This window comes from Bison bison, unplaced genomic scaffold (assembly GCF_000754665.1).
Source record: "Bison bison bison isolate TAMUID 2011002044 unplaced genomic scaffold, Bison_UMD1.0 scf7180017864289, whole genome shotgun sequence".
NCBI lineage: Eukaryota > Metazoa > Chordata > Mammalia > Artiodactyla > Bovidae > Bison > Bison bison.
In genome coordinates, this window is record NW_011494861.1 from 14,188,432 (window position 1) to 14,208,996 (window position 20,565).

Consider the following 20,565-nt stretch of genomic DNA (forward strand, 5'->3'; position numbering starts at 1 on the left):
GCACCAGCCCCAAGCATCCAGTACCGTGCATCGAACCTGGACTGTTTTCTCAATCCCCTGCCACCTGTGGAAAATTAAAGGCAGTAGGAGGGAAAGGGGCAGGAAAGAACATGGGAGGAACAAGGTTTCAGGAAGATGCATGGGACTCTGTGTGGTGGCCTGCAGCACTTAGGTGCAGAAAAAGCATTGGGTGCTTTGCACCTGTGTCTGATAATATGACCCCCAGGGTGAAAAGTGCTGAGGATTAATGGTTGGTGAATCCAGGCTTGCATTTTGCCTGAATCATGTGTGCTGGGCCAATGGGCCAAAATCTCACATTCCTTACAGCAGCCTTATTCTTCTCCTTCAAGAGATTTTACATTTATCCTGCATATTGCCCATGAACTGTGGTTACATCCTGTGCGTTTATTAAATTAAAAGCCCATGGATCCACTATACATCCTAACCTGGCTTTTCCCCTCAATGTTATTAAAGTATAATTGAGAAGTAAAAATTGTATAAATTTAAGGTGTACAACATGTTTTGATTGAAGATGCTGGTCAAAGGATACAAACTTTCAGTTATGCAAGATGAATAAATTCTCAAGATCAAATGTGCATTATGGTGACTATAGTTAACATCATGGACTGTAGCTTGCCAGGCTCCTGTCTATGAAATTCTCCAGGCAATACTGGAGTGGGTTGCCATTTTGTACTTCAGAAGATCTTCCTAACTCAGGGATGGAATCCATGTCTCTCGGGTCTCCTGCATCGGCAGATGGACTCTTTACCACTGTGCCATCTGGAAAGCCATAGTTAATAATACTGCACTGTATTCTTGAATTTACTAAGACAGTGAGTGTTCTCGCCATGCACACGAAAAAGTAACATGTGAGGTGATAGACGTTAAGATAGCTTGATTGTGGTAATCATGTTACAAGGTCTATTTACATTTAACCTAGCTTCAAGCTTTGAGGAAGAGCAAAGAGAAATGCTTGCTTTCAGGGAACGCCAAGTTCACTGATGCTCACAGGTAGATAACTGTGTGCTCCAACTGTATGTGCTAAGATCCAGCTCTGTTTCAGAGAAATTCTACTTCCACTGGACTTCAGATCAGCAAAGCTTTTATGTCAGAATATGCATTATGCCCCATCAAAGCACTTGTCAGGGGCAACCCTGGATACTAAATCAATATAAATTAAAGATGGAAAGAGTAAGAGGTTAAGTTACTCATTCTTTGTTCACTAAAGCAGAACTAAGTCTTGTTTTTGGTTTCAACCTGGTTCTCCCAGGTTGAAAGAAAAAAAAAAGGGTTAAGACGATGCTTTGTGTGTGTGTTAGTTGCTAAGTCATGTCTGACTCTTTGCAACCCCATAGACTATAGCCTGCCAGGCTCTTCTGTCTGTGGAATTCTCCAGGCAAGAATACTGGAGTGGGTAGCCATTCCCTTCTCTAGGGGATCTTCCTGACCCAGGGATCAAACCCAGGTATCCTGCATTGCAGGCAGATTCTTTACAATCTGAGCCAACAGGGAAGCCCAAAAGATGCTTTGCTACCTCACGGTTAACTTCAGCACTGCTTGGTCCCCAGGCATCTCTAAGAGAAGAGAGGATGGAGTTGCTTCCTTAAAGTCCCAGTGCTCTTGGCAGTCTGTCTGGTCCCAGTAGTCTCCTGCGGGTGGCGTGTATAAATTGACACTTGACATAGCGGATGGCCTGGGAGTCTGTGGGACTTCGGTGGATGTGGTTAGTTTTCTGCTAGAAAATGCATAGTTTCAAGTCCTCTCCTGTTAGTTTCGCCACTTAGAAACAGGCACTCAGGATTCCAGACATCTGGCAAATTCAACAACTCTGCCTTAACAAAAACTGAGTATTATGAGGAAGGTATGATGCTAAATCCAGCCTTTATGAATAGAGACAGGGTTGGAGGGGAGAGACACAGGTGTGGCATTAGTTCCATATGAGGCGTTGTGCGTGGGGGTGCGGAGTAGGTAGACTGACAGAGGGACAGAGGGCCTGGCTGCTCCAGTCTCTAGACTCTGCAGAGTGCTTGCGCTGTGGGTCAAGAAGCAGTGAGATGTCCCAGGAACAGGAATTCTGCAGCGATTGCATCCCAGGCCATAGGCAGTTAGAAAAACTTCACAAGGGTTATTACCACCTTTTCTTAGGTGGTCAAGCCCTACCCACCTGAGGTCAGGTTCCCAGGTAGGCTGGCAGGAGCAAGGTATAACTGCTCCCCTTTCCTGGCTCCAGTCTCCAGGGCAGAGACATCAGGAGCCAGGCAAAACCTTGTTAACAATTTGTGACCAGAGTGAGCAAAACTAATCCCAAAGTGCCACTTTTCCTCCCATTCCTCCACTTGACCTTAACTTTCCTACTTTGCCAGAGCCCTGGGCAAAAGGTCCAGTTATATTTCTTCCCCATGGATGTACCTCCTATGACCATTTATAATTCACTCCCAATCAAGCCAAGAGGCAGATGTTTATATAACGTGTAATCTTATCTGGAGATGTACTCAGGGGTGATCCAACCTTGATGGAGATTCCCAATCACAGATCTGACTCACTGTTATACTCAATCATCTGTTTTATTTTAAAACATGTCTACACTGCATTGAGCACAACACAGATGTGACCAGGAAACCCATAGCCCTGTCCCAGCAGGTGATAGGTCCAGTGTATGACTTGGGGTTGACTATTATTTTTCACAGTAAGAAAAAAAAAAGAGAATAAGAAAGAGGAAATTAGCATTATTTCCAACTCCTGTTCAGAAATCTGAGTGATGAAATGGAAGGGTATTTAAGAGATTCATAAAGCATTTCCAAAGCCCATTTTCTCCATCAGCTGATGTTCAAATATTGAACCTGGGATATTGGACTAGCTGGACTTGAGTGACACAAGGGCATACTGTTTCAAATTACATCCACCCATTACTGCAAAAGGTAGGGGGACAGGCCAGGCTTTCTGACTGATAGTCTACTTTTTCCTGTTTTATGGACCTGATGAATTCAGAGGCTATCAGAAATGTATAACCGCAACTGTGACACACCATCTGCTCAGCGTAAAACCTTTTTGTGTAGGGGAAAGAATTCAGTTGGCCTACGGGAAGAAATGTCCTGGCTGGATGGTGCCCATACAGAATTGTCAATCATGACCCCACTGAAATATGTGGGATCTCGTGAAAATCAGAAACAGCTTCCATTTTAAGATAAAGTCTCAAAATCCAGTTGCCTTTTAAAAATTAGCATTCCCATTTCCTTCCTCTGAAGCAGAAAGTAAATGCTAGGAAGCCGACAGGTTTTGTTTGTCACAAGCACACGCAGGGTTTGGGGACCACTGCGGCTCAGTCCCTGGAACACCTGAGCCCCTGGCATCACTGGGCCTCCGGGGCTGAGGTCCTCATACTCCAGAACAAAGAAGCCAATATGGAGGACTTGGGTGATCGGGAAGTGAGAAGGCCACCCCATCAGGTCTGGATCTCTATCATCTGAGGAAAATGGAAGTAAAAAATTTATACTTGTGTACAAACAAACCTTTGACTCATCAAGTCATCGATGCAGAAGACAGTAGAGTACACCGAGACCCTTGGTGTGAGAAACAAAATGCTTTCCCCAAAGTAAGACTTCTATTTATGATCTAAAATAGATGTCTTTGAAATGCTTTACCTGGACCGGTGAAATCCAGTTGCTAATTATATATTATACAAGTATAAATTTTCTACTTCATTATCCATACCAAATCAGGCTCTAAAAACGGACGCCATTGGACTGGAATGTGTATGTTTTAACAGATCAGAAACTGCAACGCGCTTATGCCACTAACTGACATAGCTCTATCCCCAGGGACGCCATTGGTATAAATATTTTCAGATTCCTTTGCATTTTAACAATAACAGAGGAGAGTCAAAACAAAGGCTAATTACAAAGACAAAAACAAAGACAATTACAGCTTCTGACATTCACTGATTGTGTTGGCCATAAAGTTTGTTCAGATTTTTCTGTAAGATCTTACGGTAAAAACCTTAACAAATTTTTTGGCCAACCCAATCTATTGTCTATTTAGTTACAAATCAGGTTTAACACAGCTTTGCTCCATTTTCTATGCATTTTGCCTTTTAAATCACACACAAAATTTATATTAAAACAATAGTTTTTTTTTCAAAAGACAAAGGCTTAGAGGAGCACGTCTTATGAATACTCTTTCCTTCGGTTAGTTTTAACGAGTGGAGGGATCACCGTGGATTTTGAGTGTGGTGGTGAAGCAATTCCACGGGTCATCTTCTCCATGTGCTCAGGGACGTCGCAGGGGGGGATGTCGGAAACTCTTTTTTTAAATGTACTGGCAGAACAGCACAATTCTTTAGCACTTTAGGGCCTGTGAAGACAAAGAGAAAGGTGACTGTCACTTCTTTTACTGGCATTGTGCCTACTAACCTGGTGAGTCATTGTTCTGATGGTCCTTCATCTACATCTTCCAGTTCTGGGTCCTGGGGCTCTTCTCTCCCTGCTCATCCCTCCTCTAGGCCTGATTCTCAGGATCAAATTCAGGCCTGACCTAGGGTCAGGTTCCCGAGCGTTTCCAGACACATAAATCTGCAACTGTATTGCTGCTTATGTCCCTTGACCACCCCCTCCCCGAGTTGTATAACATTTATCCTCTCCCCATTCAGTCATATCTCCCCAACAGAACTAAGAAAATGTTTTCCTCTGGCTATGAATTTGAAATGTTCTGAATTCCTAGGAAATTTTAATGGAGAAATAATTCCTTTCCTTGGGTGCATGGGTGCATGCAGGTCAGGAGTGGAGGGAGGGGCCCCAGCACCAGCGGAATTCCTCATCAGCATAGGGTCCTTGCTCTGGCACTAAAGTTCTTCTGAGAACCACCTACCTCTGATGACTGGTAGTAGGGTGATTGGGTATCGTTAAAACTTGGTTGGGTTTTCCTTCAAGTTCACTGAGTTGGAAAATTAAGAGGTCAAATTGGGTCAGATTGCAATGGAAATCTACTGAAGAGCCATCTGGGGTGCTCTCTTTGCTTAGGGAGGTTGGTGGCTTCTGCACATGATCTTTATTTAGAGTGTCTATTAGTTCAAAGGTTGGAAACCACTCCCTTCATTTACCTATCACAAGAACCTAAGGTTTATACTTACGAGTATCTTCCCATTTTCCGAACAATCACAGAGATGATTCCACCAATGACTGCGATGCCTACTAAGACCCCAACAATGATTCCAACCAGGGTCCCCACTGACAAGCCACCTGAATGACACAGAAAAAAAAAAGCAGAGTTCCCAGATTAACAATACAGCACCAATAAGCCACGCCATAGGCCCACCGTAGATAACAAAGGATGCTCTACATTGTTTGTCCTCTATCTATCTAGTAGGAGGTGACTTAGAAGGGGAGAAAAGCTGGGGTTAATCTAATCACGGAAAGATTTCTGGACCTCAAGATACATCAAGAAGCATACCACTCTAAGTGGCTTCACTGTTAATTACTGGGTAGCTTTTGTGTACACACAGCTAATAAATTAGCCCCTATTTCCATTCTTAGGAACCATAAACTGTGATATGACACCATTCTCCACAGCTGTTGTGAAGACTCACTTGTGGTTTGCTTATTTTCAAATACAGGCAATTCCCTTTTCTCTCTTAAGAGATTTGAAACATTTTCAAAAGGTTTTCTGCTCCCAGTTGATTACAATCCAGGAAAGAATGTTAATTCATCACAAAGATTAAAGTTCAAAGAAACCTTCTTAAAAACTCCCGTAAGAATGTTTTGATAACAAAATCTAACCCACCTTTCTGAGTGCTTTTTGGTTTTTCTCCATCTGTTTTCCCTATAAAGAGAGAGTTGCAATGATATAGAATTATTAGGAGTTAATAACTATAATTTAACAATTGTCACAAGATGGATTTACTCTAAGTGGAAGGTAGCAAAACACAAGCAAAGAGGATACTTTCTTAAGTAAATCGGATCAGGGGACTTTTAAGCAGGCTCTGATGTGATCCTGTCTTTAAAACTATTATTTATTGAATTTATGAATGCTTCTTCACATCTATGAGTCCATAGTTTTTTGGTAAACATTACTTTTTTCACCACCCACTGTAGAGAGCAGAGTCAAGGTAACTCGCCCAGAGAGATCTTAAATAAATGGTCAAAGATTTCAGAAGTTAGGTTAACAAAAGAATCCAAGGCTGTTGATCTTTGGTCCAAAGTCAAGATCATGAAAAACTCACCCATTGGGAGGAGGTTTATTTTGAAGAAACATCATTTTGAGAGCAAAATGTTTTGAAAGTTGTGGTTAAGACTGTGATATCACCCATCTTATGATATCAATTTCCTTTTCTTTCATAGAAAATCCAGATCTTACAGGGCACTTAAGCTTAATGAGACTACATCCTTTGTATTTTCAGTTCAGTTGCTCAGTCATATCTGACTCTTTGTGACCCCATGGACTGCAGCACACCAGACTTCCCTGTCCATCACCAACTCCTGGAGCTTGCGCAAACTCATGTCCATTGAGGTGGTGATACCATCCAACCATCTCATCCTCTGTCCCCTTCTCCTCCCGCCTTCAATCTTTCCCAGCATCAGGGTCTTTTCCAGTGAGTCAGTTCTTCACATCAGGTGGTCAAAGTATTGGCGTTTCAGCTTCAGCATCAGTCCTTCCAATGAATATTCAGGACTGATTTACTTTAGGATTGACAGGTTTGATCTCCTTTCAGTCTGAGGGACTCTCAAGAGTCTTCTCCGACACCATAGCTCAAAAGCATCAATTCTTCGGTGCTCACCATTCTTTATACTCCAACTCTCACATACATGACTACTGGAAAAACCATACCTATGACTAGACAGACTTTTGTTGACAAGATAACATCTCTGCTTTTTAATATGCTATTTAGGTTGGTCATAGCTTTTCTTCCAAGGAGCAAGTGTCTTTTAATTTCATGGCTGCAGTCTTTTAATTTCATTTGCAGTGATTTTGGAGCCCCCCCAAAATAGTTGGAGAAGGTGATGGCATCCCACTCCAGTACTCTTGCCTGGAAAATCCCATGGATGGAGGAGCCTGGTGGGCTGCAGTCCATGGGGTCGCGAAGAGTCCGACACGACTGAGGGACTTCACTTTCACTTTTCACTTTCATGCATTGGAGAAGGAAATGGCAACCCACTCCAGTGTTCTTGCCTGGAGAATCCCAGGGACGGGGGAGCCTGGTGGGCTGCTGGTCTATGGAGTCGCACAGAGTCAGACACGACTGAAGTGACTTAGCAGCAGCAGCAGCAAAAATAGAGTCTCTCACTATTTCCATTTGTTTCCCCAATTTTGCCATGAAATGATGGAACCAGATGCCACGATCTTAGTGTTCTGAATGTTGAGTTTTAAGCCAACTTTTTCACCCTCTTCTTTCACTTTCATCAAGAAGCTCTTTAGTTCTTTTTCGCTTTCTGCCATAAGGTTGGCATCATCTGCATATCTGAGGTTATTGATATTTCTCCCGGCAGTCTTGATTCCAGCTTGTGCTTCATCCAGCCTGGCATTTCTCATGATGTACTTTGCATATAAGTTAAACAAGCAGGGTGACAATATACAGCCTTGACGTACTCCTTTCCATATTTGGAACCAGTCTGTTGTTTCATGTCTGGTTCTAACGGTTTCTTCTTGACCTGCATACAGATGTCTCAGGAGGTAGGTAAGGTGGTCTGGTATTCCCATCTCTTGAAGAATTTTCCACAGTTTATTGTGATCCACACAGTCAAAGGCTTTGGCATAGTCAATAAAGCAGAAGTAGATGTTTTTCTGGAACTCCCTTTGTATTTATGGCACTATTATTATAGGATTTCTATCTGCAGCTAACTCTAATTTAGTGGTTCAAATGTGAATATTCTTATTTACCTAGCATGTGGATATAAGTTGCTTAACTATGAATACCTCTCTGGAAGTAAGAAATAACATTGTTTTCTTCAGATAATTTTTACACAATTCTATTAAAAAATATAGGCCTTTTGTTTCTCCCTTCAACTTGTTGGTATACTGAGCCCTTCACTCTTCTAGGTGGTAGTTGTTTATAAAGAAAAAGTTGAGAGGCCTTAATTTAATGAGACAACAGAGAGATGTGATTTAATCAGGCTCACCCCTAGAATCTTAGCTCACGATTTGCAAAATATCAGATATCCAATACTCTCCTAATCAAAAGTGAAACCAGCCAATCATCAACTATAAGATGGTTACTTTTTCTAATGGTTGATTTGGAAAGAAAAGAAGTTATCCACTCTGTATCAGGTCCATCTTCCAAAAAAAAAAAAAAGACGTCCTTTCAAGATGGCCCCAGAGTTGTCATTGTTCAATAGCTAAGTTGTGTCTGATTCTTTAAGACCCCATGGACTGCAGCGTGCCAGTCTCCCCTGTCCTCCACTATCTTCAGGAATTTGCTCAAACTAATGTCCACTGAGTCAAGTGATGCCATCCAACCATCTCATCCTCTGTCGTCCCCTTCTCCTCCTGCCCTCAATCTTTCCTAGCATCAGGGTCTGTACCAAAGAGTCAGCTGTTTGCATCAGATGGTCAAAATACTGAAGCTTCAGCAATAGTCCTTCCAATGAATATTCAGGGTTGATATCCTTTAGGATTGACTAGTTTGATCTCTGTGCAGTCCAAGGGACTCTCAAAGTCTTCTCTAACACCACAGTTTGAAAGCATCAATTCTTCAGTTCTCAGCCCTCTTGGTGGTCCAACTCTCACATCCATACATGACTACTGGAAAGACCATAACTTTGACTGCTGCTGCTAAGTCACTTCAGTCGTGTCCAACTCTGTGTGACCCCATAGATGGCAGCCTACCAGGCTCCCCCGTCCCTCGGATTCTCCAGGCAAGAACACTGGACTACATGGACGTTTTTTGGCAAAGTGATGTCTCTGCTTTTTAATGTACTGTCTAGGTTTGTTATAGTTTTCCTTCTAAGTAGCAAGTGTCTTTTAACTTCATGGCCCCAGAGTACAGGTCCTTGAACCCATCTCTTCCTGCATGAGCTGAACCCATGGCTCTAGAACATTTACATGAAGCTCAAGCTGATCACACCAACTCACATAAAAAAGCAGGTGGGAGACTTCTGGGTTTGAGGCCTGCCCAGAACAAAGGTGTCATCCTATCAACTCCCTGAATGTTATACCTGGCTGACAACTACCAGTAGAGGCAGGTCCAACATTTGCTTTTCATGTCTTAACATGGTGGCTCATGACACAACATACTGGGCTCATAACACAACATTATCACCATCAATGACACCATTTTCCACAAAATATATTACCAAAATAAAGTTTGTGGATGATTCATCACTAAATTAAAGTTTACTAGACTTATACTCCCTAAGCCTCTTCCCAATTACACTGACTGTGATCACTCGAATGTATCATGCACATGAACGTCATCAAACTTGGGCATTTGATGGTAAAGGCATTTGCAGTCCTAATAAAATTACCTCTTAAAAAGCCAAGTATTTGTAATTACATTTTAACTCGTGAAAATTTCTTGGAACACTGATACATGAAGTAGGAATGTGCCGTAAGTCACAGTGTTTGTGAAAGGGTGGGGAAGAAGACAGACAAGAAAGTAATCATGAGTATTTTCCAGGAAATTGAGACATTTTCTTTTTAAGGAATAGGAGAAATATTCTGGTATGATATAAAAAAAATACTCAACTTGGAATGCTCCATTTGCAGCTTGCCATGAATAAGCTGTCAGCTCTTGTTACAAACAATCAATGCTTCTCCAAAATTTTGAAATGTTTCCAATGACTAATTATATTGATTCTTTCCTTGTTTAACCCTATTTAGTTCGCTCTGGTGTTTAATGTCAAGCATTTCTTTAGTATCTTAGAGTAACCCTTAGGCATCATTTTCTAAGCATATTATGAAACTTTTCTATCTTTGTAGTAACATACGCATAATATAAACAGTACTATCCTCACCATTTTTAAGTATACTCTTTGATGGTATTATGTACATTCACCTGGTGTGCAACCATCAGCACCATCCATCTCCACAACTCTTTTTCACCTTGCAAAACTGATACTCTCTACGCATCTCCATTCCCTCCCCACATCAACCCCTGGCAACCACCATTCTGCTTTCTGTGATTTTGACTACTCTATTTACCTCATCTAAGTGGAATCGCAGAGTACTTGTCTTTTGGTGACTGGTTTATTCCATTTAGTCCTCAAGGTTCATCCATGTTATAGCATGTGTGAGAATTTTCTTCTTATTAAAGGCTAACTAATATTCCATTGCATGTATATGACACATTTTGTTTACCCAGTCATCTATTCGTGGACACTTGGGTTGCTTCCATGTTTCAGCTATGGTGTATAATGCTGCTGTGACCATAGGTGTACAAATACACAGTATTTAAAAAATCTGCAGAAGTGCTTTAGAGTTTTAAAAACCAGATTGGTGATTGGGAATTGTATATCAAACAATAAGGAATAACTTTCTAGGTGTTCAGCTGTGCAACTGGTTTTAGGAATCTTGGGTTTAGGGGAGGTCCTTATGTTTACTTTAATTTAAAGATGAAAACACCTAACTAGGTACATATGATAGGAAATTGCTCAAGTTAGCAAGCATTCATTGCAGTTACTAGATTAGTTCCTTTTCTCTTCCACCCCTATCTACTACAAAAAAAGGCATATTTAAAAAATATCCCAAATAACTGAATTTCTTTCAAGAAAGCTCTGGAAATAGGAAGCTCTTCCTCTTACTAGGTTGTAATGGCAATCATCTTTCCTCACAATCATTAGTGATGGTCTAAACCTCATAATAGTGATGCAGATTCAAAGTTGTCCTTCAGAATTTCTCCCCAAGGTGCGCCTCCATCCACATTGCTGTATATACCAGCTGCAAAGTATAACCCCAAAGCCTGGTAAGACAGGCTTAGAATAGATTCTTGCATCATGTGTACAGATATGAACTCAATGTACAGTAAGATAGTAAATGTTAGCAATGTTATTGCTGTTCAGTCGCTAAGTTGTGTCCAGCTCTTTGTGATCCCATGGACTCCAGCACACCAGGCTCCTTGGTCCTCCACTATCTCCTGGAGTTTGCTCAAATTCACGTCCGTTGAGTTGGTGATCCTATCGAACCATATCATCCTCTCCTGCTCCCTTCTCCTTTTGCCTTCAATCTTTCCCAGCATCAGGGTCTCTTCCAATGAGTTAGCTCCCTGCATCAGGTATTGGGAGCTTCAGCTTCAGCATCAATCTTTCCAATGAATACTCAGGATTTATTTAGTGTTGACTGGTATGATCTCCTTGCAGTCCAAGGGAGTCTTCTCAAGGACCACAATTCAAAAGCATCAATTCTTTGGCATTCAGCCTTCTTTATGGTCTAACTCTCATATCCTTACATGACTACTGGAAAAACCATAGCTTTGACTATACAGACTTTTGTTTAATATGCTATCCAGGTTTGGCATAACTTTCTTTCCAAGGAGCAAGTGTCTTTTAATTTCACTGCAGTCACCATTCATAGTGATTTTGGAGCCTAAGAAAATAAAATCTGTTATTGCTTCCACTTTTCCCCCTTCTGTTTGCCAGGAACTGATGGGACTGGATCAGTTTTTTGAATGTTGAGTTTCAATGTTAGGACAGAATCTACTAAGATACACATAGGTTGGCTAACTTTTACCCTCTTGGGCGTCAACACAAAGCTTTTTTGTGTAGCATTATATCAGCTTAGGGTCAGCAATATGACACTGGTAGCTATTTCATCTACTTTTGTGGGGGCATTATCACTACCTGTCATTCGAAGTAGAGAGCAGAATTCAACAACCCAGTAAATATGAACTCTGAACCTACTTCACAAAGCTTGGTTCAAAATTAGTGCTTACATTCCAGCGTGTGCCATATTGATGATTATATTTGTCCCTGGATTTTTGGGAATGCACTGATGGTTGTAAAGAAGATCAACCCGTACTGGGGTGACTGCTTTTCTTACCCTGGGAGTGACTAGTCGCTGATACACGGGTAAGGACTGTGGTTGTGCTCCTGGCAGGTGTGCTCCTGGCAGGCGTGCTCTTGGCTGTTGTGCCTTCGGCTGTTGTGCCTTCAGCAGTTGGCAGATCTTCTCTGTGATCATGTGATACATTCTCTGTTCCTGCTGGCATCTATTGGAGATGTAAAAGGAAAAACAGAAATAAAACTTAATATTGTAAAATATATATTCTATCTTATGTCAGAAATGGACTTAAAGGAGCATAAATGTATATGCTATATGATGACATAAATTTAAAGTGGAAACAAGATAACACACACAAGAAACACGAGTGGAGACAGGAATAAAATCATGTCTACTCCAGAAATAAATCCCAAATGTTGAGCATGCTGACTTCCTGAGGTGTAACTTTTTAGAAAATACTGGGTCACTAGGCATTAATTCTTTTCCTCCCTTGAACGTGAATGGTACTTTTTTTCCTGTAACGTTTACTCAGCACATATTATGTTGTATTATTTTTAATGCTTTTTTTCACCCAGAGCTTACCATTTGCCATGCCCTCTAAATACATCCTCATTAACACCACAAAAAAACCCTAAGAAGTAAGTTCTATTTTTTTTGTTTATAAGTTATTTTTGGCTGCTTTGGGTCTTCCTTGCTGGGTGTAGGCTTCTCTAGTTGTGACTCGAGGGCTCCAGAATGCGCAGGTTCAGTAGTTGCGGCACATGGGCTCAGTTGCCCCACAGCATGTGGGATCTTAGTTCCCCAACCAGAGACTGAACCCACATCCCCTGCATTGGAAAGCGGATTCTTAACCATTGGACCACCAGGGAAGTTTCAAGAAGTAAATTCTATTATTAGCCCTATAATATGAACAAGGCTTAAAGAGATAAGATAATATGCCCAAGCTCACATAGCCAACAAGCAACAGAACAAAACTTGGAAATGGTTCTGTTGACTCTAAAGTTCATGTTAATATAGCATTCAACAAGCTAATGAGTACAGGCAAAAACAAAAACAAAAACAGATCAGTGGAATTATATCAAGCTTGAAAACTTAGTGCATCAAAGGACACAATCAGCAGAATGAAAAGGCGACCTACGGAATGGAAGAAAATACTCACAATCATCTTATCTGATAAAAGTATATAGAACTCCTATAAAGGAATAACAAAAAAATCTAATAACTTGATTTTAAAAATGGAAAAAGGACTTGAGTAAATCAATCTCCAAATATAGTACACAATGGCCAAAAAACATACAAAAGATACTCAATCACACTAATTATCAGAGAAAAACAAATCAAAAGCACAATGAGATTATCACCTCATACCAGTTAGGATGGCTACTATCAAAAGAACAGAAAATAAATTGGAGCCATTGTGCACTGTTGATGGGGTTGTAGAATGGTTGCAACGTTAGGGAAAACAGAATGGAGGTCCTCAGAAAAATTGAAAATAGAACTAGCATATGATCCAGCAATGCTACTTCTGAGTATAAGCCCAAAAGAATTAAAAGCAGGGTTTGGAAGCTATTTGCACGTCCATGTTCATAGCAGCATTATTCACAATAGGCAAGAGTTGGAAGCAATCCAAATGCATGAAGAAAATGTAATATATACTTACATACAGTGGAATATTATTCAACCTCCAAAGGGAAAATATTCTTACACACGCTACAACATGGATGAACACTGGGGGCATTATGCTCAAGCATACTGAAATAAGCCAGTCTCAAAATATCCCTGCATGTGATCACATGCCTATGAAGCAACTTCCTCTCTTCCTGCTACACTCACCGGAGTTGCCAAGGATTCTTTACTGGCAGCTGGGGTTGTCGTGTAATCTTCCACACCCAGGGTCGTCTTCTCACTTGTCACACCTGTAGTCACATCGTCTTCTGGCCGGACCGTGCTGGCTGAAAAGGGGAGATTGAGTCAGACCTCAAGGTGAAATCATATGGGCAGACCTAACTGGTCAGCTACAATCAGATTTTTTTTTCATTTCTGTTGGGTATTTTTTCCTTTTTAGGGAGTTTTCATTCTGGCTTAACAAATCATTCTACATATATAGAACAGCCTGGTCATCTCCATTGTAAAAGAAAGGAAGATGGGACTCCAAAAAGGTGAAGCAGTCAGACCCTCACTGGTTCCCACTGAGGCGTGCTGGACAGTGCGGTGTGTGTGCGTGTGTGTGTGTTTACACCTTGACTTTTCTTTCAATAATGAACCTGATTCTTTCTGGTGCCATTTCATATAAAGAATTAATGCATTTAGGTTAATAGAATTTCATATAGACCCAGAAAAATTCTCAATTAGAGTCTGGAAAGATTTCTGAACATATTGATTAGTAGGCTCTCTGTTATAAAGAGTTAAGTAAGTTGGAAAGAGGAAAATAAATATCATATATTAATGCATATATATGGAATCCAGGAAAACGGTACTAATGAACCTATTTGTAGGCAACAGTAGAGACACAGGCATAGAAAACAAACTTGTGGACGTGGTGAGGGAAGGAGAGGATGGGGTGAATTGAGAGAGTAGCATTAACATACATACATTACCATGAAAGTGTCAAACTGTTAGTCACTCCGTGTCCAACTCTGACACGCCATCAACTAGCCTGTCAGGCTCCCCTGTCCGTGGAATTCTCCAAGCAATACTGGAGTGGGTTGCCATTCCCTTCTCCAGGGGATCTTCCCAACCCAGGGATCAAACCCAGGTCTCCTGCATTGCAGGCATTTACTGTCTGAATCACCTGGGAAGCCCCATCCATTACCACATGTATTAATAAAATAGATACCCAGTGGAAATTTTCTGTATGCCTCAGGGAGCTCAACCCAGTGCGCTGTGATAACCCAGAGGGTAGGATGGGGTGGGAGTTGAAAGGAAGGTTCAAGAGCAATGGGACATACGTATACCTATGGCTGATTGATTTTGATGTATGGCAGAAATCAACACAACATTGTAAAGCAATTATCCTCCAATTAAAAATAAAGACATTAAAAAAAAAAAACTTAAATGAAGTAAAATAAAGCTAGATAGTAAACTTAAAAAAAAAAGGTGATTAGTAGACTCTATCCCAAACCTACTAAATCAGAATGTCCAAAGGCGGGGGTTCCTTCTTATTAACATCAACCTCGTACTCCATTGAATTTTGAGACTGCTGTCTGCTTGAATGATTAAACTCCCTGGCTCTAACTACAGATCTCATACACATAGACACAGAGGTTGACACTAGAGTTCAACCTCTTCTTGTAGATCATCATCTACAAGGGAGGATCAGTAAGATGAGAGTGCTGAGGTAACTAACAGAACTTTTAGTGCACCCAGAGCTAAACTAAAGAGAGACCTGACGGCCCCTGGCCCCGGCTTTTCTGTATTACCACTGGACGAATGACCCTGTTGTGCCAATGAGAAAGGTTTCCAGAGGAGCAGAGAGTAGGTGGGGGTGGGACCGCAAGTTGAATTCCAGGACGCAGGGAGGACAACTTCAAGTGGGCTTTTCTTCACCCTCTACCACAATGATTGGAGTTTATCCTGACCGAGTAGGAATGCCATCTCAATTCATCAATAACCCTTTTCACAAGTTAAAACAAATCTGACTCATTGGTCATGGGTTCCCTCCCCAGACTCAGAGTGGCTCTGGAAGAAATTTCGTGACTAAATACAGCTGCAAAATAAGTAAGCACACACAGCTCAGGAGCAAGAGGGAGGGGGTGGTTGGAGACTTCTGTGCTTAATTAAAGAGCAGATGTCTGGCCCTTGCCTTAAAACTCCCTCTTTCTCTTGTGCTTAGATAGCTCAGCCAAAGGCATAGCTAATAAATATTTGATCACAGCTTCTTTGCTGATGCACAGAGGAAGGAAGCCTCTAGAGTAAATTCTCTTGTTTCATGAGCCTTCTCTTTGCATTGAGTACTACAGACCTGGTGCTGCCAATCAGTGCTTCCCAAGTGTGTGCATTTTTTTCTCATCTGGGGTGGGGAAAGGCTTTCATTAGTTAGCAACTAACTGATACCTCAGTGCCAGCAAATAGATCGCTCCCTTTCTGGCTGGCTGCTGGGGTGGGAGTAGTGGTAGTGATCAGCTCTCATTAAGGATTTAAGATTATGATCTCAGCAAATGTTGAAAGTATTTATCAACTTCAAGGGGAAATATCCCTTTGCCAGGCAAGCAGTCTTTATTAAAAAACTTAGCATTCTATTTTCTTTTCTTCCACTCCAGGTTCAAATACACTTAACAAACCATCCATTTAAAAACATTTTCTGCAGTGTTCAGCAAAATCACTTACCATATGGCATCCTCTAGCTTTAAAAAGCAAAACCAAACCACCCTTGCTTAAAAAAAAATAAGTACAGGACTAAGTTAGTCAAAGTTGAATTCTTTTGTAGAAAGTTCAGTTCATTGAAAGCCTAATGATAAAAATTCCTTCTTGCTCTTTTCTACCCTTGGCCCACAGAGCCAAGGACTAAAATCGCTCTGAATAGACAAAAGGGCATTTTATGAACAACACTCATGATGAAGAGGCATGTCTTTTGTCTCACCGCCCTGGCATTCTTTTTGCTCCCTGGGAAAGTTGATCTTTAACAAGGGATGTTCACTTGTCCCTCTCATTACTTTGGCTGAAGGCTTTGCGGATGAACTGCTGAGTGTCCAGCCAGCATTTGACATCCTTTTCTCTTGAATGGTGAAATTCAAATCATGTGTTGCTGTCTTTCCTCTCCAATCATTTTCTTCTTCCTAAGACACGTGTGCACATAGTCGACACACACAACTGCTTATGTAAATGCAGTGACGGACCTGCAATAACAGAGTCTGTTCTAGAGCGACGTCCCCTTGTGCTCACACGAACACCTCCCTGCCACTCCCAGCCTCCCCCAGCCTGTGGGTCAGAACCCGTGGAAATTTTCAACTCTGTCTGTAAGCCATCCACGTGCTTTGGAGTTGGTGTGTACATGTTATTCTTTTAAAAACTACTACTTCTAAGAAGATGATGTGATAAATTGATTTGATCCTAAGGTGTTTAAGTTTGAGAGCCAATAAGCACTGAAGAGATGTTTATCAGGGATGAAGGTGCTAGTTATGAATCATTTTTTTGGTTTTTTTTTTTTTTTTTAAATTATGAAAGTATGACAACACATTTACAGGAGATATGGAAAATACATAACAAAGCTACATTGTTCTGCATTTTCATATGTATTAAAATTACATATTACAATTATTTTTTAAGTAGATAAATTAAGATTTTTAGTTGGAGCTTCAATATCAAACTCTCAAAACTTAATAGAATGAATAGACAGAAAAGCAGAAGGATATAGTAGACCTGAAAACCACTATGAACCAATTCAACATAATTAAGAGTTATACAATTTTCACACAATAGCAGGATACAAATTCAAGTTCCCATAGACTATAAACCAGGAGACACTGGAAAATATCCAGGTGCATAAAACAAGATGCAAAAATGTCATGGCTTAAAGGTATTGGAATCATTCAGAGTCTGTTCTCTTATCACTGTGGAATTATTTTAGAAATCAGTATCAAAAGATATTTGAAAATAGCCCAGATATTTTCAAATGCAATGTGTCATTTACCAAGAGAGATCTTTGATTTAGCCATTGAAAGCCTCAATAAAGTTAAAACACTGAAAACACACAGGGTGATTACAGAGAAGGAACCATTAAATGATAACTATCAAACTTAGAAATTAACACCAAAGATACTTTAAAAACTTCATGTATTTGGAAATGAAATGTCCACTTTTAAATGATAGGTATATCTAAGAAACCATAATAAGGAAAATTAGAGAATATTTGTATCAGAATAAAAATGAAATGAGAATTTATCAGAATTTGCTGCATGCAGCTGAAGCTGCTGGATATAACTAAATATTAACACAAGTGAATCATTTTTATCTTTGCATCAAAATCTAATAGCCCAAAGAAATCATTCTAGTTTCCATATATTTATGGGATGGCATTTCATTTACAATATTTAGAATTTGATGGAACATTAGTTACACTGTCACTGTGATTGTCTTACAACAGTCCCAAATTCTTGATTAAGCCTTTGGGTAAGTGTTTTTAATTTTTTGGTTTTGTTTACATTTCTCTGATTTGCAGTACTGAGTTGTTCCTTATGTTTGCTGGTTGATGGGAGTGTCTTCTCTTATGATCATTTTTCTTTTATGGTATTCATCTTTAAATAATTTTTAAGTCTTCTTTATGCCTTAAGAATATATTCTTGGATTTCCTTCCCATTTAGGTCACCACAGAGCATTGACTAGGGTTCCCTGTGCTATACTTTAGGTTCTCATTAGTTATCTATTTTATACATAGTAGTGGAGAATCCAGGGACGGGGGAGCCTGGTGGGCCGCCGTCTATGGGTCGCACAGAGGCGGACACGACTGAAGCGACTTAGCAGCAGCAGCAGCAGCCTCTTTCCACCTGGTGTCCATACATTTGTTCTATTCATCTGTGTCTCTATTTCTGCTTTGCAAATAGGTTCACCTGTACCATTTTCTAGATTTCACATATACGTGTTAATACATATGTTTTCTCTTTCTGACTTACTTCACTCTGTATGACAGGGAACTGATATATAACCTTTTATGGCATCCAGTCAATATATTACATGGCTAACTGGTTCATAGCACTCGTCTGGCACCATTAAATTAATCCAGAGGGTGTGGTCTAGTGGTTAAGAATCTACCTGCCAACACAGAGGACTTTTGATCCCCGGTCTGGGAAGATTCCACACGCCGCAGAGCAACTAAGCCTGTGTGCCACGACTACTGAGCCTGCGCTCTACAGCCTGTGCTCCAAAACAAGAGAAGCCACCGCAGTAAGAAGCACACACACTGCAAGGTGAGAGTAGAGTAGCCCCTACTTGCCGCAGCTAGAGAAAGCCTTCACATACCAGTGAAGACTCAGTCCAGTCCAAAGTACATAAAAATAATTAATTAATCCAGAGAACTGAAATATCAATAGGAAGAAGGAAATGAACAAATGCAACATAAGCTCAAGTCCCATTTTATTTAACAAAATCAGGAAATAAAGCTTATTTCTTTAAGTTTTCTGGGGTAGAATAGAGTGATAAAATTGAGAAAAATATATATTCTTTGGAATAGATGCTGCAATAATTTTTTTAATTAACTGGCATTTGCATATACCTTATAAGTGGCAAGGTCTGCCATTAGTCAAACTGATTAAGCTTGTTTTGTCTCTCTGAATATCATACTTACAAACTCTTTCTCAAGATTATGTAAATATTCATCTACATTTTCTGTAAGTTTTTGTTTTTACACTGAATCTATTTGTCCTGTGTTTATCTTGAAGCATGATGTAAAATGGGAATATAAATTAGATTTTCATCCAAAAATTAAGCTGGTGTGTTTGTCCCCACTTACCAGATGAGCAAAGTGAGGCTGACAGAGACCTTCCTTGACCAACCTTTGTTGAAACTCCTGAGCCCTCTTCTCAGTGAGGCCATGTCCTCAGGCTTCAGTGTTCATCATTACAGAGTCTAGTTTCAGCAAGAACCCCGCTAAGTCAGTTTATAGAGAATCACTTGATTCTCTCTAATCAAGTTCTCCATCTCCCACCTTTGATTTCTAAATCCCTGGCCTGCCTTTAGCAAGAATCCTGTTAGGCTAGTTTAGCAAGAATCCCCCTACCTTTGAGGTCTCTTCTTCACAATTTTCCATCCACTGCCCCTCTCTCTGCTTCTTGGCTATGAATCCTCAGCTGTCCCCGTTGTACTCAGAGTTGAACCCCATCTCTCTTCCCTGAGGCAATAGTCTTGAATAAAATCTTCCAACTGTTTGAACAAGTGCCAGAATAACTTTCTTTACAAGGTTAGAAGTTTAACGATTTTCTGAGTTGGCCTGGTCAGTAAGCAGATGCAAAGCCAAGTGTTTTAGACTGCTCATTGGCCCCTCAAACCCTTTTTTGTGCCTCTGGGGTAGCTGTTGCCTGGAAAATGCCCTTCCCTGGGTTCTGACATCCTTCCTTTTCACCCCCATCCTCACTCTCCCTTAAATTATAATCCTGGTTATAGAAAGCAGTTGCTTTCTTGAGCATCTCACCTCCCCTTATGAGACACCATCTGTTAGAATCCCTCAGTCTAATTATGTAGTGACCACAATTTCTATTTCCTCAAATGAGTTCCCTTGCTAGGACTGAGGTTTCAGAAGTGGCAGATTAGAAGACAGGCGTGGTCTGCCTTACAAAGGCTGTACTTCTCAGAGCCGAGGTACTCTTGGTTCTACAAAAAAAGGCAGCAGCAATGATGGGGTGGAGATTGGAGCCTTTCTGAGTTCACCTCTATTTCCCAGAATACTTATTGTACACCTACTACATGCTGGGGGCTTCCCTGATAGCTCAGTGGTAAAGAATCTGCCTGCCAGTGTAGGAGAGGTGAGTTCAATCACTGGGTCAGAAAGATCCCCTGGAATCTGGAGGAGGAAATGACAACCTACTCCAGTATTCTTTTCTGGGAAATCCCATGGATGGAGGAGCCTGGTGGGCTATAGTCCACAGCGTTGCAGAAAGAGTTGGACTTGACTGAGTGACTAAACAATGATACCTGCATGTTGGGCCCCATTCT

General features: G+C 40.8%; 1 protein-coding gene across 1 annotated transcript in view; it reads right to left on the bottom strand.

Annotated features, from left to right (window-relative positions):
- Positions 1 to 2,545: 2,545 nt before the first annotated feature.
- PDPN (podoplanin) overlaps positions 2,546 to 20,565 on the bottom strand; it is a 35,758-nt gene continuing 17,738 nt past the window's right edge. The window contains exons 2-6 of the mRNA XM_010850060.1: positions 13,756 to 13,874; positions 11,962 to 12,130; positions 5,776 to 5,814; positions 5,126 to 5,234; positions 2,546 to 4,350 (exon numbers count right to left, since the gene is read on the bottom strand). Coding sequence (XP_010848362.1) covers positions 4,344 to 4,350; positions 5,126 to 5,234; positions 5,776 to 5,814; positions 11,962 to 12,130; positions 13,756 to 13,874 — 443 coding nt within the window. The 3' untranslated portion in view covers positions 2,546 to 4,343. The remainder of the gene's footprint in view (positions 4,351 to 5,125; positions 5,235 to 5,775; positions 5,815 to 11,961; positions 12,131 to 13,755; positions 13,875 to 20,565) is intronic.